This window comes from Oncorhynchus mykiss, chromosome 8 (genome assembly GCF_013265735.2).
Source record: "Oncorhynchus mykiss isolate Arlee chromosome 8, USDA_OmykA_1.1, whole genome shotgun sequence".
In the NCBI taxonomy this organism is placed as follows: domain Eukaryota; kingdom Metazoa; phylum Chordata; class Actinopteri; order Salmoniformes; family Salmonidae; genus Oncorhynchus; species Oncorhynchus mykiss.
In genome coordinates this window covers 60,347,744-60,373,395 of record NC_048572.1, presented here as the reverse complement: position 1 = coordinate 60,373,395, position 25,652 = coordinate 60,347,744, and the positions used below count along the sequence as shown (strand labels likewise).

The 25,652-nt window shown below is 41.1% G+C and overlaps 1 protein-coding gene across 13 annotated transcripts in view; it reads right to left on the bottom strand.

The window, feature by feature from the left end:
• The window catches only part of LOC110530261 (disco-interacting protein 2 homolog C), a 243,557-nt gene extending 224,099 nt beyond the window's left edge, over window positions 1–19,458 (bottom strand). For 7 of the 13 annotated variants that reach the window (XM_036985840.1, XM_036985843.1, XM_036985844.1 and 4 more), the window contains exon 1: window positions 19,028–19,457. In XM_036985840.1, coding sequence (XP_036841735.1) covers window positions 19,028–19,106 — 79 coding nt within the window. In that variant the 5' untranslated portion in view covers window positions 19,107–19,457. Of the gene's footprint in view, window positions 1–19,027 lie in introns of all 13 variants that reach the window. The other 6 variants (XM_036985846.1, XM_036985852.1, XM_036985854.1 and 3 more) reach the window with 2 other exon arrangements.
• Window positions 19,459–25,652: the final 6,194 nt, after the last annotated feature.

The following is a 25,652-nucleotide window of genomic DNA, read 5'->3' as shown; positions in this document are numbered from 1 at the left end:
CTACTTGCTTTGAAGCCAGCATATTGCAAGGGCTCATCATTTAAAGTGGGATCTCTGGGGTGAGAGAATCCAGCACTCCCCAACTGTGAAAATAAGTAGTGCAACCATGGCCTTATCCCAACATTCAAAACATGGAGATGACAAATGCCTCAGATTCTGCATTTCCCTTTTTATGAGATCCCATCCCATTGTATAGGTGAGGTTAGTTTACAGTTCCAATGATTACCCTGCCTCCCCCACTCTCCCCAACGGCCATGATTAATAATTTCATTTCCTTGTTCGAGTAATCTCCTACAGACCTCCCACAGCTCAACCAAATTCACGTTAATAATTACATTTTAACCAAATGTTTTGTCTGGGACCTTAAAGAACAACATATACTGTTTTTAATAGGGCAGTGTGACACAATCCCAACATGGAGTGTTCACAGAGCTCAGTGTAGATGAGCTCAAACCTTTGCCCGTCCAGACAGTTGCAGGTTGTATTGCACAAGATACTGATTCAGTTTAAATAGGTCTGAATCTAATAAAGCTGAACTACTCTCTCAGCGATGGCTGCGTCCCAAATGGCACCCTAGGCAATAATGTGCCATTCGGGACAAAGTCTCTGAGGTCCACGGAGAACTTCAACTCCTCTTGGGACAGAGTTCAAGTAGCAGACATCATCATCAACTGTTCAGAGGAGAATGCGTGAATCAGACCTTCATGGTCAAACTCCTTAAAGACTGTTGAAAAAGGATTCCTCATGAAGCTGGTTGAGAGAATGCCAAGTGTGCAAAGCTGTCATCAAGGCAAAGGGTGGCTACTTTGAAGAATCCCAAATATATTTAAATTTGTTTAAAGAATTTTTGGTTACTACATGATTCCATGTGTTATTTCATAGTTTTGATGTCTTCTACAATGTAGAAAATAGTACAAATTCATCAAAACCCCAGAATGAGTTGGTTATAACTTTTAACTGGTACTATATACACTGCCGTTCAAACGTTTGGGGTCACTTAGAAATTTCCTTGTTTTTGAAATAAAAACACCTTTTTGGTCCATTAAAATAACATCAAATTGATCAGAAATACAGTGTAGACATTGTTAATGTTGTAAATGACTATTGAATCTGGAAATGGCTGATTTTTTTTATGGAATATCTACATAGGTGTACAGAGGCCCATTATCAGCCACCATCACTCCTGTGTTACAATGGCATGTTGTGTTAGCTAATCCAAGTTTATCATTTTAAAAGGCTAATTGATCATTATAAAACCCTTTTGCAATTATTTTAGCACAGCTGTAAACTGTTGTTCTGATTAAAGAAGTAATAAAACTGGCCTTCTTTAGACTATTGGAGTATCTGGAGCATCAGCATGTGTGGTTTTAATTACAGGCTCAAATGGCTAGAAACAAATAACTTTTTTCTGAAACAAGTCTGGCTATTCTTGTTCTGAGAAATGAAGGCTATTCCATGTGAGAAATTGCCAAGAAACTGAAGAAGCCCAGCATCCCGGAATCGCCTCCTCACTGTTGACGTTGAGACTGGTGTTTTGCGGGTACTATTTAATGAAGCTGCCAGTTGAGGACTTGTGAGGCGTCTATTTCTCAAACAGGGTGGCATGAGAAATGTCTGAATTTAAATATGAGACTTGCCTGAAAAGCAAAATAGTGTAAATGCCTGCCAACAACAACCAATGTCTTTATAAACTAGGTGATATAACATAAAGCAGACACACAATTACAAAGATAGATGAATCATACATTTGGCCAATTAATTGAGGAGTCAGGAATACAATATTTATAGCTCCGTGTTCCTGATCGTTTCAGGCAGTTTTGCATTGAGCTGGGTATCCAGCCATTTACATCAGAACCGTCATGTCGTATAAACTGCCAAACAGCGGTCTAGACCAATGAAAATTATAGGATTTAGAAATGCTCACTTGGAGATGGGACAGACTTAACCCCTGCATACCCAGGCTGTGGTTAGGGGTGGCAGGTAGCCTACCGGTTAAGAGTGTCAGGCCAGTAACCAAAAGGTTGCTGGTTTGAATCCCTGAGTCGACTAGGTCAAAAATATGTTGATGTAACCTTGAGCAAGGCACTTTAACATTTAGCAGATGCTCTTATGGTTAAAAATGATGTCCAAAATGGGACCCCATTTCCTATATAGTGCACTTCTTTTGATCAGGACCCGCATTACGCTATGTAGGGAACAGGGTGCAATTTGGAAGGAAACTGGTATAGTGGCCGGTAAAGAGAGCATCTAGCTATATCCACAGAGCTAGGTAGTAGGGATGTAAAGATTGAGCGATACACATCGGTCCACAGTTCAAATGTTTAAGATACAAGTGCATCAGGCCGAGGGAGCCCAAACCGATCCAAACGAATCACACAGAGGTCAGAAAACAAATTCAAAAGCCATGAATAGCAGCTCACATTTTTTTCCTCATATCATTGTGACTGAATTGATGAGTCCTCTCCTTCAGTTCAGTAGCCCATCTAACATTATGCATGTAACTGTGTATGACGGTCAGATAGGGTTGCACATTTTGGGAAATATTCAGAGGTGGAAACTTTCCGTGGGAATTAACGGGAATATGCAAATGAACATTAATACCATTTAAAATGTAGATGTTTGCATTTGATATATTTACCATATTATATGGAGACAGAAACATAAATATTTTACCTCATCATAAGTAGACATAATTGCAAATGATTAAATCCCTTCTATAGATTTTTTTTTTTTATTTAGTTACAAATTGAACTTTAATTAAATAAGTTGACTTTTCACATGGGATGATTTCACTGAACAACAAAAGAAAGGGAATATTGAATGATCCATCGCATCTCCCAAAAACATTTTCAACATACATCTGTAAAATGATAGTCTAGAAACTAAAGCTTTGGTTGTCTTCCTGTCAGGCTTCCATGTCTTCTCCCTGGACCTCCTCAATGTCCACCTCCTCAATGTCCACGTCTTGAACATCAGACTCTGAGGCCTCATCTTCACTGTCACTTTCCAACCTTGTTGAGGATGGCTCGTTGTCAGCTTCATAAAGCCTCAAATTTGCCCGGATGGCCACCAATTTTTCAACCCTTGTATTGGTCACCCTGTTACATGCTTTGGTGTGTGTTCCCAAACAAGGACCAGTTGCATTCTGAAGTGGCTGATGTTAGTGGGATTTGGAGGATGATGGAGGCAACAGGGGAATGAGCCTCAGATCCACAAAGTCCCTTCCACCAGGTGGCTGATGAGATATGTTGGCCCAACTGCCACATTGCAACTCCATCCCAAAGCCCTTGCTTGGAAGTGTACTTCACCAGACTGCCAAGAACCTTACCCTCATCCAGGACAAGGCGGTGAGACATGGTTGTGATGACACCATAGGCCTTGTTGATCTCTGCACCAGACAGGATGCTCTTGCCAACATACTTGGGGTCCAACATGTACGCTGTGGCGTGTATGGGCTTCAGGCTGAAGTCTTCACACTTTTTGATGTATTTTCAGAACTGCAGAGTTTACTCTGCTTGGAGCAACAGTGAAGTGGGCAGGGCAGTACAGATTGTTCTCTTACATCTGCAAGCAGAGTCTGAACATCAGACTGGATGGCATTGTCTCCCTCAATCCGTGCAATTGCCACTGCTATAGGTTTCAGGAGTTTCAGGCTGCTTACCACTCTCTCCCAAAATACATTATCCAGGAGGATCCTCTTGATGGGGCTGTCCATATCGGCAGACTGTGATATGGCCATTTCTTGGAGAGGCTCCTTCCCCTCCAGGAGACTGTCAAACATGATGACAACAACACCCCAACAGGTGTTGCTGGACAGCTTCAATGTGGTGCTCTTATTCTTCTCACTTTACTTGGTGAGGTAGATTGCTGCTATAATTTGATGACCCAGTCTGGGTTCCAGTCTTTTTAATTAACATTCCACTCCTTGCCACTCCAGGTCATTGCCAAAGAGACTTTTGGCAATCTCAACATTCAATATGTAGCTGGATTTACAGCAATGCTCATTGGTTATTGGAAATAACATCTACAATTAAGAAGAAGCTTGATCTTGACATCTAGCTACTTAGCGAACCAAATGCAAAGCTGGTGCTCTGAGCTGGATATACTTTGATGCATGTTACATTTCTTACATTTCTTAGGCCCCCGGGTGCCTATCCCTCTTCTAGGGGTATTTGTACATACATTGTACATCAGCCAGTGTTGTGTTTGAGGGCCTTCTACACCGTCAGACAAGGGCTAAGGATTCATTAAATCATTTTAATTCTGTTATTCTTTTCAATTATATTCTGATTTCATCTCTTCAGGTTTTTGTTGTAAAGGGTTAACACTGAACGGAAAAAAGATCCAATCAGGATTTTTCTTTGGTGTCTTTGGGAAAATAAATCTAGCCAGCTAGAAATCAGACACTAGATAGAAGCATCTGACATTCATTTGTATTAGGGCAGAATTTTGGAATGACTTTGGAATCAACCAATCACATTGACTTTACAAAAACGTATGGAAAAGTCTGCCTTCGAAGGCCAAAAGGTCACTGAGTAATAGCGAGCAGTAGTTTTCCCATGGTCTAGCTAGCTAGCTTTTGTTGGTTGTAGGCTTGCAGCAGCTGCAGCAGGTGTCCCAATGATCATCATCTGGTTAGTGGAACTGTGTTAATTGCAGCTCGCTTGCTGTTAGGTATCTCTATGAAAATGACTTGTGTGTTAAACATTGTTGCATTTAAACTCTAGATCAGCTTACTTTGTGAGCTGAATGTGAATTTTCTGTGTGAGTGAAAAGCCCAAAGCTTGCCTCAGCCTCAGGCCTGTTTTATTCAGTTGGGCGCAATAAGTAATGCTATGTTTGTTCATTTTCTTGATTTTTGAGTTTGGCACAACGTGTTGGAAGAATTTGCCCACCCCCCCACTTAAGGCCTAGGTCCAATCGCCATGGTTCGCCACTGCGCAAACATGTTTATAATAGATATAAAGACTTATAATTCCCCCCCGGTCTCCCCTTACTAGTAGTGAGTCTGCAACTGTCAAACAATTTCCCCAACTCTTCCCTACCAGTGATTCATGGAAATTCTGACGAGCGTGACAAAGTTTGAGATTTTAACGAAAGTAAAGAACAACAATGTTAAGTAAAGTAGGAGGCTCAGGTTTCAGTAGGCAATAAGATCATGTTTCATGAAAGGTGTGCGCACACGCACTCAAAAGTTGACATACTTACTCATTCAAGGGTTTTTCTTTATTTTTACTATTTTCTACATTGTAGAATAATAGTGGACATCAAAACTATGGATTAACACATATGGAACCAAAACAAAAAGTGTTAAACAAATCTAAATATATTTTATATTCTTCAAAGTAGCCACATTTTGCCTTGATGACAGCTTTGCCCAATCTTGGCATTCTCTCAACCAGCTTCATGAGGTACTCACCTGGAATGCATTTCAATTAACAGGTGTGTCTTGTTAGAAGTTAATTTGTGGAATTTCTTTCCTTCTTAAATGCGTTTGAGCCAATCAGTTGTGTTGTGACAAGGTAGGGGAGGTATACAGAAGATTGCCCTATTTGGTAAAAGACCAAGTCCATATTATGGCAAGAACAGCTCAAAAAGTCAAAGAGAAAAGACAGTCCATCATCACCAAGACAGGAAGGTCAGTCAATATGGAAAATTTCAAGAACTTTGAAAGTTTCTTCAAATGCAGTCGCAAAAACCATCAAGCACTATGATGAAACTGGCTCTCCCGAGGACCGCCACAGGAAAGGAAGACCCAGAGTTACCTCTGCTACAGAGGATAAGTTCATTTGAGTTATCAGCCTCATAAATTGCAGCCCAGTTGAAGTAACAGACACATCTCAATATCAACTGTTCAGAGGAGACTGAGTGAATCAGGACTTCATGGTTGAAATGCTGCAAAGAAACCACTACTAAAGGACACCAATAATAATAAGAGACTTGCTTGGGCCAAGAAACACAAGCAATGGACATTAGACCGGTGGCAATCTGTCCTTTGGTCTGATGAATCCAAATTTGAGATTTTTAGCTCCAACCGCAGTGCAGCATGGAGGAGGAGGCAGAGTAGAAAAATCACACTCCGAGACAAGACCCATACACCTAATGTGGTCTCGAGATCAGACTCAAGACCGAAACCCTGCCGTCAGAATTCAGATGCTTGTTAAATGGCTTTCGCAATGTCAAATCACAGGCTTTATTAGTGAGTGACAACATATGCAATTTGTTGGATCATTGATACCATTATCAAATGTGCTGTAGAAATGTTTCAAATGTGTCAACTCGCATCCAACTGCTGATTGGGGTTTTCAATCATTCAGATTTGTTTTTTTATTGTTTAGGTTCACCTTAAAAACATTTTTGGTAGTTTTGTTTAAAAAAATAATGTATTTGGTCATTTTTACATTAACAGGGTAATTTCATAATGGACATTATTTTGGTGAGCTGTTCATAGGTCGCAATCATTGGTCAGAGCGGGAGAAGTCTCCGTACAATTCCAAATGGTCTAAAATATCTGTTTTTGAGAAATATTGACATAATACTAGCTCAAAACATTTCTTTCTTTTTTTAATCAGGGGGTGATTTCACATAAAAAGTGGGGGGACAAAAGCATAAATTGCCCCCACCCCTAATCTGATAGTGGGGTGGTAAAGGCTCAGCCTGCACTATGGCTCAGCTCAGGTGCCTACACACACACACACACCTAACAGAGGGCCACTCAGTTTAGAGGAGTAATCTAAGACAGATCCAGCTCAGAGAGGCCCAGCTCAGAGAGGCCCAGCTCAGAGAGGCCCAGGTCCTATACTCACAACAGAAGCAGATATTCATGTATTTAAAATGGAAAATTGATGTGTTCATGCAAAACAAAAAGTACATCGAATCATATCAATTAGTTTCCCTAATCAAACCGAATCACATCGAAGCGTTTCAAACTAAAATGTACCCTTCCTGCATCGTATCGGAGTCCATGTATCATGAAAGGAGCAATGCAAATTCCTAGGTAGGGAAGACCAGTAATAGACCTTTTAGGAATTTTCACCACACAAAGACATTCCAGCTAGTCTACATGCTTGTCATCAGCTGTCATTCTTCACATGCTTGAAGGCAGTCTTTGGAGGCAATGGTGTAAATATTCATTTCCCCTCTCTGCCAGGGGAGAGAACAACAAATCCGAGGGCTCACTGAAATGTCAGATGGTGAACAACAGTCATTTGTTTGGCTTTGACAGCATTCTGGACATAGACGGGTTGACATGCTCTAATACAGGAGGAGGAGGTGGTGGTGATAGTGGTTGGGGTCTGAGTAATTTCTGAAGGCACTGTATAGTAAAATACAGTATACCGCCCAGCCGTACCAACAGTACCATGTCTGAAGTTAAATGACGTACAAGTCTTCAGAATCAATTGTGACTTAAATACTGGCTATGAAACATCTTTAAGAAGGGGACTAAGAGAAAAAGTCCTTACCCTATATGATCTGACTTAGAATTCATGTATTATGTAACCATGACTGTGAATCAATAAACGTTACAATTCAAAATCAAATGGGAATGTCACTTCTGATGGTTTATGGTTGTACTGAACCTAACTGCTGAAAATCCTGTTCATTCAATGGTGAGGCATGGACAGTAAAACGCAAAACCTCAAAAATGTATAACTAAAGCCTCTAGAAGACCAGAGAATACTTTCAGGCAACGCAGTCTCCGAGACCCTGGCATTGCATGTCATTTTCACAAGCAAGCATCAACTCAACAAGACACCGGAGTTTCCTCAACATGACACAACCTCTGTGCCATCTAGGAGGGGCAGTGCCATCATCACTCTCAACTTTCCCCACGAGTCACCCACAGCCAAGGAGGGAGGAGGAAAAAGCCATTGCTATGGCAACTGCCACTCCAAAAGCAAGAGCAGCAGGGACATGGGGGGGGGGGGGGGTTTGGCTGAATCAGAGACAGTCGCAAATGGCACACTATTCCTTATATCGTGCACTACTTTTGACCAGAGCCCTATGATCCCTGGTCGAAAGTAGTGCACTACAAAAGGAAATAGGGTGCCATTTGGGACACAGCGAGTGAAAGCCAAGACAGAGATCAGGACGATGAAAACAAATATAGCCAGGCATCTACAGGTTGGCTACTAGAAAGGGAGTGATGATGTCGTAAGGTTTCTATTGACCTTTTCTGTGGACCTTGACCCTAGCCTGTCATAACTCATTCTCTATGATAAACGGTGAACACTGACATGCCTTCTCTTTGTATCTATGAGTGACTATCCGTGACATGCCTAGTAGCATTCACTGTGACCGTCGCAGGTATGCTGGTGTGTGTCCTTATCATTAGGGCAACGCGATAGAGAAGAGAGCACTTACGCCATTATTGGCACGTTTTAAAATCATTACGTCTCTAAAGGAGGGGCAGCTAACCTGCCATAATCTCAATCCAAAGGTCTTGGCTGCACCTGATTTTGATCCCAACTGAAAACTGCCAGAGAGAAGGCAGAGTGTCATCATAACTCAGCACCAGGCCCACACATTATGGCACTTTGACTCGCAACTGTGACATATTCTGTGAAATGCCACGGATAGAATTAAACATTCAAACAGAGTGAGAGCAAGGCTGTACGACACACTAGGGAGACTGCCAAAATAAATCAAGGTCATTTTATCCACCGTCGCCCTCCACAATATTATTCTGTTTTCATAAAATAGAATTGTGAGTTGCTTGCTTTTAAAAATGAAGAGTAGAAATGCACTTCACTTAGACAAAGAGGAGAAATGTCAGATTCCACGACTATGAGATATTCTCTATTTTCCTTGGCTACTGTATAAATTGATCTGCAGGGTAATTCTCTCTGAATTGATGCATTCCAAATAAAGTGCATTAGACATATCTAAAGTATTGTAGCCTGCTGCATGTCGTGATGTCTTCCATACAAACACAGCCAGTCAAGGGCAGGCTGACTTTCATACAGAATGCTGATGTGTATTCAGTCCAACAATTCCAGGAATAAAACATAGGATGATATGTGCCTACTCTGTGCAGACCAAGAGTCCCAAATGGCACCCTATGGGCCCCGGTCGAAAGTAGTGCACTATACAGGGAATAGGGTGCCATTTGGAATAAAACAATAGGCCTACAGTGCCTTCAGAAAGTATTCACACCTCTGGACTTTTTCCACATTTTCTTGTGTTACAAAGTGGGATTAAAATGGATGTCAACGACCGACACAAAATACTGTGGAAAGTCAAAGTGGACGATTTATTTTTTATTCAAATGGAAAATCAAACATTTATATTTTTTGATTTGATAAGTATTCAAGCCCGAGTCAATACATGTTAGAATCATGTTTGGCAGCGATTACAGCTGTGAGTCTTTCTAGGTAACCCTGGGATTGTACAATATCTGCCCATTATTGTTTTTTAAAAATTCTTCATGCTCTGTCAAGTTGGTTGTTGATCATTGCTAGACAGCATTTAAGTCTCGCCATAGATTTAAGCCAATTTAAGTCAAAACTGTAATTAGTCCACTCAGGAACAGTCAACGTCATCTTGGTAAGCAATTGCAGTGTATATTTGGTCTGCGTTTGAGGTTATTGTCCTGCTGAAAAGGTGGACGTCTCCCAGTGTCTATTGAAAAGCAGACTGAACCAGTTTTTCCTCAAGGACTTTGTCTGTGCTTAGCTCTATTCCTTTCTTTGGATCTTAAAAAACTCCATAGTCCTTGCCGATGACAAGATTTGCCAAAACGACAACACTTTATATTCATGTAGAAAATATAATTTTTTGGACATTTTTTTTGCAGTTTTACTTTAGTGCCTTTTTGCAAACCGGATGCATGTTTTGGAATACTTTAATTCTGTACAGGCTTCCTTCTTTTCACTCTGTCAATTAGGGTTGTATTGTGGAGTAACTACAATGTATCCACTCTCAGTTCTCCTATCATAGCCATTTAACTGTGTAACTGTTTTAAAGTTACCATTGGCCTCATGGTGAAATCCCTGAGCAGTTTCCTTCCTCCCTGTCAACTGAGTTAGGAAGGACGTCTGTATCTTTGTAGTGACTGGGTGTATTGATATACCATCCAAAGTGTCATTAATAACTTCACCATGCTCAAAGGGATAGTCTATGTCTGCTTTTTTAAAATTTTTATCCATCTACCAATTGGTGCCCTTTGCGAGGCATTGGAAAACCTCTTTGGTCGTTGAATCTGTGTTTGAAATTCACTGCTCGAATGAGGGACCTTACATATACAGTGAATTATTTTTAAAATTGTATTTAATATTTATTTAACTAGGCAAGTCAGTTAAGAACAAATTATTATTTACAATGAAGGCATACACCGGCCAAACCCGGATGACAGTGGGCTAATTGTGCGCTGCCCTATGGGACTTCCAATTACAGCTGGATGTGATACAGCCTGGATTCAAACCAGGGACTGTAGTGATTGATGCCTCTTGCACTGTAATCCAGTGCCTTAGACCGCTGCGCCACTCGGGAGCCCTAAAAGTATCCAGACCCCTTCCCTTTTTCCAGCCTTATTCTAAAAATGATTAAATTATTTTTGTTCCCCTCATCTACACACAATACATCAAAAGTACCATGCAAAAGCAGGTTCAGAAATGTTTGCACAAATAAAAAACAGAAATACCTTAATTACATAAGTATTCAGACACTTTGCTATGACACTCAAAATTGAGCTCGGGTGCATCCTGTTTCCATTTATCATCCTTGAGGTGTCCTTCAACTTGGAGTCCACCTGTGGTAAATTAGATTGATTGGACATGATTTGGAAAGGCCTACACCTGTCTATATAAGGTCATGTTAGAGCAATAACCAAGTCATGAGGTCGAACGAATTGTCCGTAGAGCTCCGAAACAGGATTGTGTCGAGGAACAGATCTGGGGAAGGGTACCAAAAAATGTCTGCAGGATTGAAGGGCCCCAAGAACACAGTGAGCTCAATCATTCTTCAATGGAAGAAGTTTGGAACCACCAAGACTCTTCCTAGAGCTGGCTGCCCAGCCTAACTGAACAATCAGGATTTTTCAGAGGCAGGGACTGGGAGACTAGTCAGGATCAAGGGAAAGATCAACGGAGCAAACTACAGAGAGATCCTTGATGAAAATCTGCTCCAGAGTGCTCAGGACCTCAGACTTGATGAATGTTCACCTTCCAACAGGACAACGACCCTAAGCACACAGCCAAGACAACGCAGGAGTGGCTTTGGGACAAGTCCGAATGTCTTTGAGTGGTCCAGCCAGAGCCCGGACTTTAACCCGATCGAACATCTCTTGTGAGGATGCTCCCCATCCAACCTGAGCTTGAGAGGATCTGTAGAGAAGAATGGGAGAAACTCCGCAAATACAGGTGTGCTAAGCTTGTAGCGTCATACCCAAGAAGACTCGAGGCTGTAATCGCTGCCAAAGGTGCTTTGTCATTTTGTGTGTGTGTGTGTGTGTGTGTGTGTGTGTGTGTGTGTGTGTGTGTGTGTGTGTGTGTGTGTGTGTGTGTGTAGATTGAGGGGGAAAAAACAATTGAATCAATTTTAGAATAAGGCTGTTAAGTAACAACAACAAAGTCAAGGAGTCTGAATACTTTCCGAATGCACTGTAATTGTGTGAGTAGAGAGATGGGAGTCATTAAAGAAATCATGTTAAACACCATTAATGCACACAGAGTGTAGTCCATACAACGCAACTGACTTGTTAAGCACATTTTTACTCTTGAAGTTTGTTAAGCTTGCCTTAAATATGTTGAAAACTTCAGTCAAATGTCAGCTTTCATTTTTTATTAATTTGTTTAAAAAATATATATAATAATTCCACTTTGACATTATGGGGTATTGTGTGTAGATCAGTAACAAAATCTCCATTTAACACATTTCTCAATTCAGGCTGTAACAACAAATACTGAAAAAGTCAAGGGGTGTGAATACTTTCTGAAGGCACTTTATTTCATATTTCAACTGTAGGTCTATAGCTTCAAAACAGAGCAGACCGAGCTGTAATTACCAGTAGCTAGCTAGTACAGTGAGGAAAATACTTTATTTAGGGAGAGGATTCCTTGAGCTGTACGGCTTTAAAACAACAAACGTCTGAGGTCTCACAGAAACGGGCAACAGATAAGACCCAGATGTGACCAAGGAGAGGTTGGTGTATGAAACTCTAAAGGCGGGCAAAATTATCTCTACATCTCGTAACAGCGCTGTCTCCACTATGATGTATCACATTTCTGTATGTGTTAGGCTCGGGAGTTGAACAACTTCCATTTGGTGGAACCAGCGAGTGAGGTTAACCAAGTAGATAAAAGCAATTGAGTCTATTGACAGTTCAACTGTTATGCCATAGCTTTGTCAATACAGTACTGGTGTGAGAACAGGAATGAATAAATAAAATAGAAAGTGTGCAGGATTGGACACCACATAACAATACTGAATGGTCCATCGGAGGCCATGACACTATTGGGCAATAAGTGATAAGAGTTCAGCGATTTATTAAATAAAACGAGTGCATGTGTCAAGTGCTGACCAAACATATCAGATTCCTTCAGACATTGGACAAGTAATTAACCAACCATACACGGAGTATACAAACCATTAACACCTGCTCTTTCCATGACAGACTGACCAGGTGAAAGCTATGATCCCTTATTGATGCCACTTGTTTTAAAAAATCAGTATAGATTAAGGGGAGGAGTCCGGTTAAAGAAGGATTTTTAAGACTTGAGACAAAGATTGCGTATGTGTGCCATTTTAGAGGGTGAATGGGCAAGACAAAAGATTTAGGCCTCCTGAGTGGCGCAGCGGTCTAAGGCACTGTATCGCAGTGTTAAAAGTGCGTCACTACAGACCCGGGTTTGATCCCAGGCTGTGTCGCAGCCGTCTGGCACACAATTGGCCCAGCGTCATCCGGGTTAGGGGAGGGTTTGGCCAGCCGGGAAGTCCTTGTCCCATCGCGCTCTAACGACTCCTTGTGACGGGCCGGGCGCATGCATAAGCCAACACGTGTCGCCAGTTGTACGGCGTTTCCTCCAATATATTGGTGCGGCTGGCTTACGGGTTAAGCGAGCAGTGTGTCAAGAAGCAGTGAGACTTGGCAGGATCGTGTTTCGGAGAACGCATAGCTCTCGACTGTTGCCTCTCCTGAGTCCGTAGGGGAGTTGCAGCTATGGGACAAGACTAACTACCAAATGGGGGAGAAAAAGGGGTAAAAAGTAAAACAAAAAATACATTTCTAAAAATAATTGAGTGCATTTTGAATGGGTATATGAAATACAAATGGTATAGAGAGAAATAGTCCTATAAATACTAAATTAACTACAACCTAAAACCTATTACCTTGTAATATTGAAGTCTCACGTTAAAAGGAACCACCAGCTTTCATATGTTCTCATGTTCTGAGCAAGGAACTTAAACGTTAGCTTTTTTACATGGCACATATTGCACTTTTACTTTCTTCTCCAACACTTTGTTTTTGCATTATTTAAACTAAATTGAAAATGTTTCATTATTTATTTGAGGCTAAATTGATTTTTATTGATGTATTATATTAAGTTAAAATAAGTGTTCATTCAGTATTGTTGTAATTGTCATTATTACAAACTAATTAATTAATTAATCGGCCGATTAATCGGTATCGGCTTTTTTTGGTCCTCCAATAATCGGTATCGGTGTTGAAAAATCCTAATCGAACGACCTCTAATCCCTACAGACTACAGCCTCAGTAAAACTATAAAACAGTATAAGCGCTTAGCTTGTAAATCAGTTGTCTGACAGTCAGAACCTACTTCCCAAATGGCACCCTATTCCCTTCATAGCACACTACTTTTTGAACAGCACCCTGGTCAAAAGTAGTGCACTATATAGGGAATGCATCCAGAGAATTAAACCCCTGGCTAAAATAAGCCAAGGTGCAATAAGTGGACAGCTGCTGGACTGGTTTGACGTTACCATTCACCTGACAATCAGATTACGTCAGTCCGGACACCTGCTGACATGTTGTGCCCATGCCATGCTGACTGACCTCCGTTAATACACTATCCACATAAAAAAACATCACAAATCTCCTTGGCTTACAGCAGGAAGACTCGCACCATGGCAGGTCGTGTATGTATGTACCTGTTTTGACCAGGATCAGATTTCCCATACGACTCCATGGTAGCGTTCTTAATGCCACACTATTCCCCCATTTAGAGCACTAATTCGGACCAATAGGTAATAGGGTGCCATTTGGGAAGCTACTCCATGTGTGGAATGGCTCATTTAGGAATAATGAAACCAGGAGCAGCTTCTTCAACACTCTGCGATGTCGCTGTCTTTAAACTGAGCATACACTAAGGGCTCAGACACACCAATAGCTTTTGCTTGCCGAGAGTACTTAGCACCACTGAACATAATTTGCAAACCGAGTGCACACCGACTTCACATGTAGAATCGCATTAAAAATGTCAGCAGTCCGACGTCTATAGTGGTTCCTAAAACAGCGCGCTGAACGATCGGCAGACGAACGCTACATCCACATTCAGTGCGATGTGTGCGAGCCTAAAGAGAGCGTGTGAATACCATCAGCTCACATAGCACTTCTGCAATGAGTCAATGACACAGTAACCATGTTTTGCAGACCACCTAGAACCCCAACCATGGGCCATATCAAGCATCTCAGAATAGGAGTGCTGATGTAGGATCAGTCCCCCCAAAAGGTAAAACTGATCCAAAAATCAGCAGTCTTACTTGGAGATGCTTGATCCATAAAGCCCAAATTAATACAAGCTGAAATGTGAGTTGAGCTGCACTATCACTAGCTACCAAGAACAAGGCATTTGCTCTCAGGAATCCCAGTCAAAAGAGGCTGATCTGTAAATATAGCTCAAAATGTGAGAGGAGGTGAATAACTATGCATCTGTCTAATAAAGCTTATAAATAATGCAGAGCACCCAACTTATTTATGTAGAAGGCGTTTACATTTGATGCTGAATAACTCTCATAACCAAGTAGATTCCTGGTTTCTAAAACACATGAATCGGGAGGGAGTGAGTTTACCCTGTAATCATTAGAATTATTCCACTAATTACAGCATGACGAAATTAACTTCAACTTATATTGGTAACATAGACTACCTATCCAAAGTTACTGGTTGTCTGTTAGATTCCCTTCTCTTCCCACAAGGTTGTCCTCACAGCTATAGACTCAATTAGGCCTAGTTAAACAAGATAATATTTGAATAGACCAAGCAATGGAGATTTTTTTTAAAAGAGAGCATTATCAACATGCCCTTATTCAAACTCAAATAACTCTGCATTTAGCCTTTGCATTTCTTAGAAAATGTTCCATAACAATATCAATGTATTTATTTTCAAATGATTGCATTGGTAAGATGCTGATGCTGTCTACACCCGCCAACTGCAACAGAGAACAGAAAAGACTGTTCAGTTTCAGTGTTCAAATTTCTGGCTGCCCAGCTAGCACATCATGTTCTGAGAACCATACGTTTCTTAGAGCTTGGTGAGAACGTGGTCGTCCTATGGTTATTTTGCATACAACCTTCCCACAATGTTCTGGGAATGGTGCAGGATAGTTGCTTGGCTTTTGAAAATTCTGAGCACATTTCAGAACTTAAAAAAAGCTTTATATTCTTGGTATTTCATTACTTTAACAGAATGTTTACAGAATGTTTCCCAAACATTACATTTAAATTGTGTTAATGTGCTAGGAAAGTTCTCCAACCGGTTTGACATTGGTAATATACTGAACAATTTCAATTAATTATGCCTTTCTATTTTTTACCTTTATTTAATTACGCAGATCAGTTAAGAACAAATTCTTATTTTCAATGACGGCCTAGGAACAGTGGGTTAACTGCCTGTTCAGGGGCAGAACGACAGATTTGTACCTTGTTAGCTCAGGGATTTGAACTTGCCAGCTCAGGGATTTGAACTTGCAACCTTTCGGTTACTAGTCCAACTCTCTAACCACTAGGCTACCCTGCCACCCCAATTGACTTGGTAGTGGCGCAGCCATGGGTGGGCATAGGCCCAACCACTTGGGAGTCAGGCCCATCCAAATTAGTTTTTCCCCACAAAAGGGCTTTATTACAGACAGAAATACTCATCATCTGTCCGAGTGATTGGTCTCAGGCAATCCCGCAGGTGAAGAAGCCAGATGTGTAGGTCCTGGGCTGGCATGGTTACATGATCTGCGGTTGTGAGACCGGTTGGACGTACTGCCAAATTCTCTAAAACGACGATGGAGGGTTATGGTAGAGAATTGAACATTAAATTCTCTGGCAGCACCTCTGGTGGACATTCCTGCAATCAGTGGCAGGTAGCCTAGTGGTTAGAGTGTTGGGCCAGGCGCCACAAGGTTGCTGGATCGACTCCCTAAGCTGACAAGGTAAAAATCTGCCGTTCTGCCCCTGAGCAAGGCGGTTAAACCCACTATTCCCCAGGCTCCGAAGACATAGATGTTGATTTAAGGAACCACACCTCTCTGATTCAGAGGGGTTGTGTTAAATGAGAAGACACATTTCAGTTGAATGCATATAACTGACTAGGTACTGCAAGCTCCCTCAAAACTTCAGAGGCATTCTGTTATGTGACAAAACTGCACATTATAGAGTTGGCTTTTATTGTGCACATGTGTAATGATCATGCTGTTTAATCATCTTCTTGATATGCCGCACCTGTCAAGTGGATGGATTATCTTGGCAAAGGAGAAATGCTCACCAATAGGGATGTAAACAAATTTGTGCATAAGCTTTTTTTGTGCATATGGAACATTTATGGGATTTCTTATTTCAGCTCATGAAACATGGGATAAACACTTTACATGTTGCATTTATATTTTTGTTCAGTATACTTCCAAGTACATTAAGAAACAACGTTCTTCTGTGTGAATTTCAGTACTTCCATACAAGTTCCGATTGTGTATATTTAATTTAATATTTTTTGTAAATTCTGGGAATGTTCTAAAAAATTGTGTGACTCAAGCGATGTTCTCAGAACGTTCAGAGAATTTATGGTTCTCTTAGTTCTTGGCAATATTATTGGTAATGTTCTGAAATATTTATTCTACACATTGACATCAGTTAGCTTTAAATTCCATTCTCAGAACATTAAAAAAACTTTCAATAAAAATCAAGAAAACTTTAGTAACGTTCAGAAAGTGTTCTAAGAATATATTTTTTAAACATTTACATTCTGTTCTCAGCATCAACAAAACAATCTTATCTTGTGTTCAGGTGTGTTGGCCACACCTGATCTTAATGAGTGTTTGTTTCCTTTGAAATGGGGTCTGTTTGAATAGACAAAAAATGAACAGCTTTCTATGTGTAAAAAAAAAAACATGGCACGCTAGCTCCATCCTGGTGGAGCAGTGGACCAATTCCAGGGATAGACAGGTTGGTTGTTTAGCAACAAAACCTACGCATGCACAACTATGGGAAAAACAGATGGGGTTGGCTTAGATTCTTGACAACATATATAAACTATATTTAATCTCCAATGTTTATTAAAAACAAATTCATTTTCCCAATGAGCACTTGTCTCAAATATATTGTTACTGTTGTTGGTTAGCTAGCTAGCGAATTGTGGTTATATTAGCATATATGTGACATCAATCAAAACAACTCAATACAAGACATGGTATCAAGAACAAGATAAAACTAGCTGAAACAAGCCACCTACAACTTCCCACGTGACAGTTTCTTGACATTGTTGCTAGCTATCTGGCCACACAGAATCACAACAGACTTCTACCCCATTGAATCACAAGCATTGTTTTTCCGTGAAGTTGTCAGCTAACCCGTCTATAGAGAAAATCAGATCATGGGTTCGAATCTCACTGATGCAGTGTCACAATAAATCAAATAAACAGTTTGCATGATTAATGCCTAAGCAAATTCATTTAATGTGTCCTTCTGTATCTGTGCTTGGAGTTCTTTTTTTTTAACCCAAAATAAGACAGCAGTGTTATTAAGTCATTCTGTGAATGTTTTAGGAAGTTATTCAAAAATCTTTAATGAACCTTTACATTTCGTTCTTAGGTGTTTATTTAAAGTTTTCATAACACTTTCACAACTTTAAAGAAGGTTCTCAGAATGTTATTAAAAAATACCTTCAAATAATCTATAATTTCAGTTCTCAGAGTTAATAAAACCTCCCAGGAAAACGTTCAGGAAACCAAAGTAAAACGTTCTCAGAACCTCCCTGCAACCTAAAAATGTATGTTCACAAAACATGCGAAATGTTCCTCACAACCAATGTGAAACCAAAAACATACGTTCCCACAACATTCAAGGAACCAAATGTGCTAGCTGGGTGAGCTCTCCAAATAAACAGGATACTTGCTCAATGCTCACGCCTCCCCATGAGAAACTAGAAAAACATTGCTAACGGCTCCGGCACCCGAAACGACACTCAGTGTCCGTTACAATTTAGGCCTCTAACAAATTTGAAAGAACATGTCAAATTGCAAGACCATAGACTGTAGGATAGTTGAGTCCATGGTCAACTTGACAAGCAAAATAATGAGAATCAATGTGTTTTTCTGTCTTCAAAAGCCACTTTGAAATTCGAAAATGTCATGATAAACGTGACGTTTAGACAACACTGATATAATTAAAAGTGGGCTACTTTGTAGCGCCGAAAAATATGTAGGCCTATTCCTCATCATTTAGTTCGCAACAATTCCTTGAATCAATCAAAAAAAATCCATCAGTTGATACATTTGACACTGATATCAATTTTGTATTGGCTTCTTGATTTGTCACAATGTTTATGTCTAATATGCGACATCTGATTAGAACACAGTGCACTCTGTGGTGTGATACAAAAGTACAACGAATCTGATATTATGTAGCCAACAAATAATCGTGATATTGCTCCGCATGAATTTGCGGCAGCACTCTGCTCATTGAATGCTCTATTTCCTTCCATTAATTCCCACACCGCTTTCCCTTTTATCAGCAGGAATGAATGTCAGTTACTCGGCAAATTCTGCTAAACATAACTATATCCTGGTGATATTAAATATGTATTACCCTCTGATAACTCCAGTTCCAGCTCTGCAAGTCTGGTTCGCACCTCCAAAGGAAGGGGTAACGTATCACGGTCCGCCATTCTGCTTTAAAATTACTTGGCTTTCTCTTCTCTTCTTCTCACTGAGTCCAGTAAAGTGTTTCAACACTGTCCTTTCTCCACAGAGCACCGATGCATTGGGCAAAAGAGGAGCGACTCGAGTATGAAATAGAAATGCGGAAAGTGTTTGGGCGAATATCGCTCGGCTCGCGTCTTTATTCAAGTCCCGCCATGGTTGGTTGTCCCTCTATTAAGAAAAGGTACTGCTGCTGTAATTCCAATGTCTGAAAGTGCAACTGAGGGATACTCAACCAACGTTGCCTCCAGTTTCTAGTACTGCGTGCTCTCACTACTCTGTGCTGTCACACATTCACGTGATGTTTGAGACACAAGAGCCCACATTCGAACCCTGTGGAGGGCGCCAAATGTCCACTTTAAGAACTGGTCGAAGAATTACCCCCTCCATGCAGAAGAATGACGGTTGAACATCACTGGCCCGGTTGAACATCACTGACTGTTCCCAAAGAGCATTCAAATATTAAACATTTTGATCAGCCCCCCCACACAAGTATACAGTACCAGTCAACGTTTTGGAGACACCTACTCATTCCAGGATTTGTATTTATTTTTTACTATTTTCCACATTGCAGAATAATAGTAAAGACATCAAAACTATGAAATAACACATGGAATCATATAGTAACCAAAAAAAGTGTTAAAGAAATCGAAATATGTGTTATATGTGATATTCTTCAAAGTAGCCACCATTTGCCTTGATGACAGCTTTGCACACTCTTGGCATTCTCTCAACAAGCTTCACCTGGAATGCTTTTCCAACCGTCTTGAAGGAGTTCAAGTGCTGAGCACTTGTTGGCTGCTTTTCCTTCACTCTGCGGTCCAACTCATCCTAAACCATCTCAGTTGGGTTGAGGTCGGGTAATTGTGGAGGCCAGGTCATCTGAAGCAGCACTCCCATCATAAAGAAAAACCCTTCTATATAAGGGTATATATAATATTTGGCCTGACTAAGCGGTTTTCTGCTGATCATTACTGTATGAGAATGGTCTCATCTGGTATATATTTCACAGTGCAAAATCAGGGTTTGAAGTGTGGGGTCGTAGCCTATATAGGGGTTGTAGCGCTCCTGAGTGGCACAGCGGTCTAAGACACTGCATCTCAGGCTAGAGGTGTCACTACAGACACCCTGGTTCGAATCCAGGCTGTATCACAATCTTCCGTGATTGGGAGTCCCATAGGGCGGTGCACAATTGTCCAGGTTTGGCCGGTGTAGGCCGTCTTTGGAAATAATATTTATTTTTTAAATAAACAATATGGGTTGGTTTGGAGAGGGGTTGGAGATAAGGCTGGACCCTTTAAGAAAGAGAGTGGGACTCACTCACTCTGAGTCATCACATTCCATAACATCATGGATTTATGAATAGTCACATCACAAGATGACATTGTAGCTAGACTGGCTGGTTAGGCCTACATGTAAAGTCTGTTATACACTGGTAATTGTTTGAGGCAATATTGCCGAGCAATTTTGCTGGCAACGGGGTGAGGAAAGGATGACTGTCCTTGTCTCACTGACCCTCTTGCACTGTCTCTGCTTTTCAGATGAAGCCAACACACATTCCTTCCCCAGGGTTGGGGAGTAACTAATTACATGTAGTCTGATTACAAAAAACTAACTGTAGTCAGTTACGTTACCAGCAAAAAAAATATTGTAATCAGATTGCAGATACTTTGAAATCTAGATGATTGGATAACTTTTACATTTAGAAAGGATGTTTGCGGAAACAAATACATTATGACACCTTCCTGTTTTCTCAATGACACTCAATTCAGCATTGAAAAAAAAGCACAAGTTTAAGTTTGTTCCACCTGAGTCCACTATGATGACACAACAAATGCATTTGATAGACCTTTTTGTCTTCTTCTAATGCTTCTTGAGGGGAAATTAATCAGATAACGTTACTGAGTTTGGTTACTGATTACAATTTTGGAGTGGTAACTAGTAACGGCTTACATTTAGAAAGGAACCTACACAACACTGTCCCTCCCTCATATTTCGGAGTTATATCAGTATTTTACCCCAAGCCCATTGTGGTGTGGTGTAACCTGAGAAATATTCTCCACAGGTGTACTATCAACCCTAAGACACATTAGAGCTGCTGAAGGTTTCCGGCAGTGTCCCTCATTAGAGATAATAACAATAAGCCTTTCAATGCATTTCAAAATCCAGACATATTTTTGTCCTGTGGCTGAACACTGCAACATAATGACCCAGTATTTGTAGAGAATGGACCAGGTTACATTAGGCCTACATTACCACACTGGCTCTTGTAAAGCCTAACATCCAAACCCCCCCCCCCCCCCCCCCAACTAATGGCCGATCCAGTTTCTTTGCCATCAGCCGTCACACAAGCTTCTTCTGATAAATAGGTTGCCCAGTCCCGGTCTCTCAGGCTTCTCCTGGAGGAAGCTGGGGTGGTATAACGTCCCAGGATGCCTGTACACATTAAGACAGATGGTCTGAATCTGGCCTGTCTGAGCCATCTGACCAATGATGATAGTGCTAAGATGGCCATAGGAGAGCATACAAACCAAGATGGCCATAGGAGAGCATACAAACCAAGATGGCCACAGGAGAGCATACAAACCAAGATGGCCATAGGAGAGCATACAAACCAAGATGGCCAGAGGAGAGCATACAAACCAAGATGGCCACAGGAGAGCATACAAACCAAGATGGCCACAGGAGAGCATACAAACCAAGATGGCCACAGGAGAGCATACAAACCAAGATGGCCACAGGAGAGCATACAAACCAAGAAGGCCAGAGTAGTGCATACACAAACTCTCAGCGTTTGATTCATGCGCTTGCATATCAGGGGAAAGAAGGAATGGAAAGACCAATTAATTGTTTTTGAGTGGGTGGGTTGGTGCATGTATGGGGGGGGGGGGCAGGGGGCATTTCTACATCTGATTTGGTTGTCAATGTTCCATATCCCTTTATTTATTTATTTTTTAAATGTAAAGATTATGTAAAGAAAACTGTAAGCCCACTCCTTTATGCTGATCTCTCAACAGCTGTACACTAATAGGAAACAGACCAAGAGCCGTATCAAGTGGTACCCTATTGCCTATATAGTGCAGTACTTTTGACCAGGGCACATAGGACTCTGGTCAAAAGTAGTGAACTATATAGACACTAGGGTGTCATTTGGGGGACACACCCAAAATGCAAAACAGCCATGACATGGGAAAAGGAGTGGGAAGAACATGCTTGCAGAGTAGGCCTACCATTGGATAAGTCTTTATATAAAGGGGTTACGAATTGCTGATGCCCAGGTCTACTTATTCACCAAATGTCTGCAGCTGCAAGACAATTGCCATTTGTTGGATCAAATCAAACTGTTGACCCTTCAGGGGTGGATGAAGAAGCCTGTTGTTTTGTGTGGGGCGTGATACACTGACTTACCCTAATAGGATTGTGGTGTGCTGTGGAAGAAATTCTCTATGTTCTTGTGGGAATATGTTGCCACCTTGTGGCTAGTTTTTCAAATGGAATAGAGAAAAGTACTCCCATAGGATTGTATATGATGTGGCAGATGGACAATGGCTCATGTCTTGGTGCGTCTTAACTTTTGCCTTGCTGCAAAAAAACGAACAAAAAAATGTATTTTGGAACTTCTATTTCTGTGTGCCTTTCAGTTTTTGGACAATGGCTCATGGGCATGGCATAACATGTTGTGCAGATTGAATGGGTTGGCAATTTCAGTTGTTATAGATTCTCAACTATCACTAGCTGTGGTGGGGTGTTTCAGATGGGTATACCACAAAGGTATACTACAAATAAGGGTCAATGAGTTAGCCAGCCAACATTAATGAACAACCATTTATTAAGAAAGCTTAACTTCGATACTGTATGTGTTGTTGGTAGTTGAGTCAATTAGACCATACCAATTTCAAGTTGAAGTACAGTACCAGTCAAAAGTTTGGACCACCTACTCATTCAAGGGTTCTTCTTTATTTTTTACTATTATTTTCTACATTGTAGAATAATAGTGACGACATCAACACTATGAAATACCACATATGGAATCATTTAGTAACCAAAAAAGTGTTAAAATCAAAATATATTTAATATTCTTCAAAGTAGCCACCCTTTGCCTCGATGACAGCTTTGCACACGCTTGGCATTCTCTCAACCAGCTTCACCTGGAATGCTTTTCCAACAGTCTTGAATGAGTTGGGTTGAGGTCGGGAGATTGTGGAGGCCAGGTCAACTGACACAGCACTCCATCACTCTCCTTCTTGGTCAAATAGCCATTACACAGCCTGGAGGTGTGTTGGGTCATTGTCCTGTTGAAAAACAAATGATAGTCCCACTAAGTGCAAACTAGATGGGATGGTGTATCGCTGCAGAATGCTGTGGTAGCCATGCTGGCTAACTGTGCCTTGAATTCTAAATAAATCACAGTTACCAGCAAAGCACCCCCACACCATCACACCTCCTCCGAGGTGGGGATTGCAGTGGGAATCTCACGTGGAGATCATATGTTCACCTACTCGGCATCTCACGAAGACACGGTAGTTGGAAATTCAGAATTCTCAAATTTGGACTCATCAGACCATAAGGAAAGATTTTCACCAGTCTAATGTCCACTGCTACTGTTTCTTGGCGCAAGCAAGTCTCTTCTTACTGGTGTCCTTTAGTAGTGGTTTCTGTCCAGAAACTCACCCACGAAGGCCTGATTCACGCAGTCTCCTCTGAACAGTTGATGCTGAGATGTGTCTGTTACTTGAACTCTGTGTAGCATTTATTTGGGCTGCAATTTCTGAGGCTGGTAACTCAAATGAACTTAACCCCTGCAGCAGAGGTAACTCTGGGTTTACCTTTCTTGAGGAGGTCCACATGAGAGCTAGTTTCATTAGGGCGCTTGATGTTTTTTGTGACTGCACTTCAAGAAACTTTCAAAGTTCTTGAAATTTTCCGCAATGACTGACCTTCATGTCTTAAAGTAATGATGCACTGTGATTTCTCTTTGCTTATTTGAACTGTTCTTGTCAAATAAATGGACTTGGTCTTTTACCAAATAGGGCTATCTTCTGTATACCACCTCTACCTTGTCGCAACACAACTGATTGGCTCAAACGCATTAAGGAAAGAAATTCCACAAATTCACTTTTAACAAGGCACACCTGTTAATTTAAATGCATTCCCGGTGACTACCTCATGAAGCTGGTTGAGAGAATGCCAAGAGTGTGCAAAGATGTCATCAAGGCAAAGGGTAGCTATTTTGAAGAATCTAAAATATATTTGGTTTTGTTTAACACTTTTCTTTGGTTACTACATGATTCCATGTGTTATTCAATAGTTTTGATGTCTTCACTATTATTCTACATTGTAGAAAATAGTAAAAATAAAGAAAAACCTTCAAATGAGTAGGTGTGTCCAAACTTTTGACTGGTACTGTACAATTTTTTAAAAATTATTTAGGCACGTAAACTGGCTAACTAATTGATCCTGCTTTGTAGTATACCCCTCTGAAAGCAGGATCGTTAAATTAGCCCGCTAATTTTGATAAATGTTTTTTGCCTCTTTTAGAAAGCTAAGCTTGAATATAGGTCATTGGTTGTGTCAATTGTACCATGTCAATTTCACATTTTCAAGCCTCTATTTCTCAGAATATTTGAATATTCATCCTAATCGTACTACACCGGCTCCGACGCTCGTCGGATGTGGCAGGGCTAGCAAATTATTACGGACTACAAAGGGAAGCACAGCCACAAGCTGCCCATTGACATGAGCCTACCAGACGAGCTAAATGACTTCTATGCTCGTTGAGGTAAGCAACACTGAAGCATGCATGAGAGCACCAGCTGTTCCAGACGACTGTGATCACGCTCTCTGTAGCCGATGTGAGTAAGACCTTTAAAAACAGGTTAACGTTCACAAGGCAGCAGGGCCAGATGGATTACCAGGACATGTACTCTGAGTACGCGCTGACCAACTGGCAAGTGTCTTCACTGACATTTTCAACCTGTCCCTGACCGCATCTGTAATACCAACATGTTTCAAGCAGACCACCATTGTTCTTGTGCCCAAGAACACCAAGGTAACATGCCTAAATGACTACTGACCTGTAGCAGTCACGTCTGTAGCCATGAAGTGCTTTGAAAGGCTGGTCATGGCTCACAACACCATTATCCCAGAAACCCTAGACACATTCCAATTTGCATACCACCCCAACAGATCCACAGATGGCGCAATCTCTATTGCACTCCACACTGCCCTTTCCCCACCTGGACAAAAGGAACACCTAGCGTTCAACACCATAGTGCCCTCAAAGCTCATCACTAAGCTAAGGACCCTGGGACTTACCACCTCCCTCTGCAATTGGATCGTGGACTTCCTGACGGGCCGCCCCCAGGTGCTAAGGGTATGTAACAACACATCTGCCACGCTGATCCTCAACATGGTGGCCACCTGTACTCCCTGTTCACCCAGGACTTCATGGCCAAGCATGACTCCAACACCATCATTAAAGTTTGCCGACGACACAACAGTGGTAAGCCTGA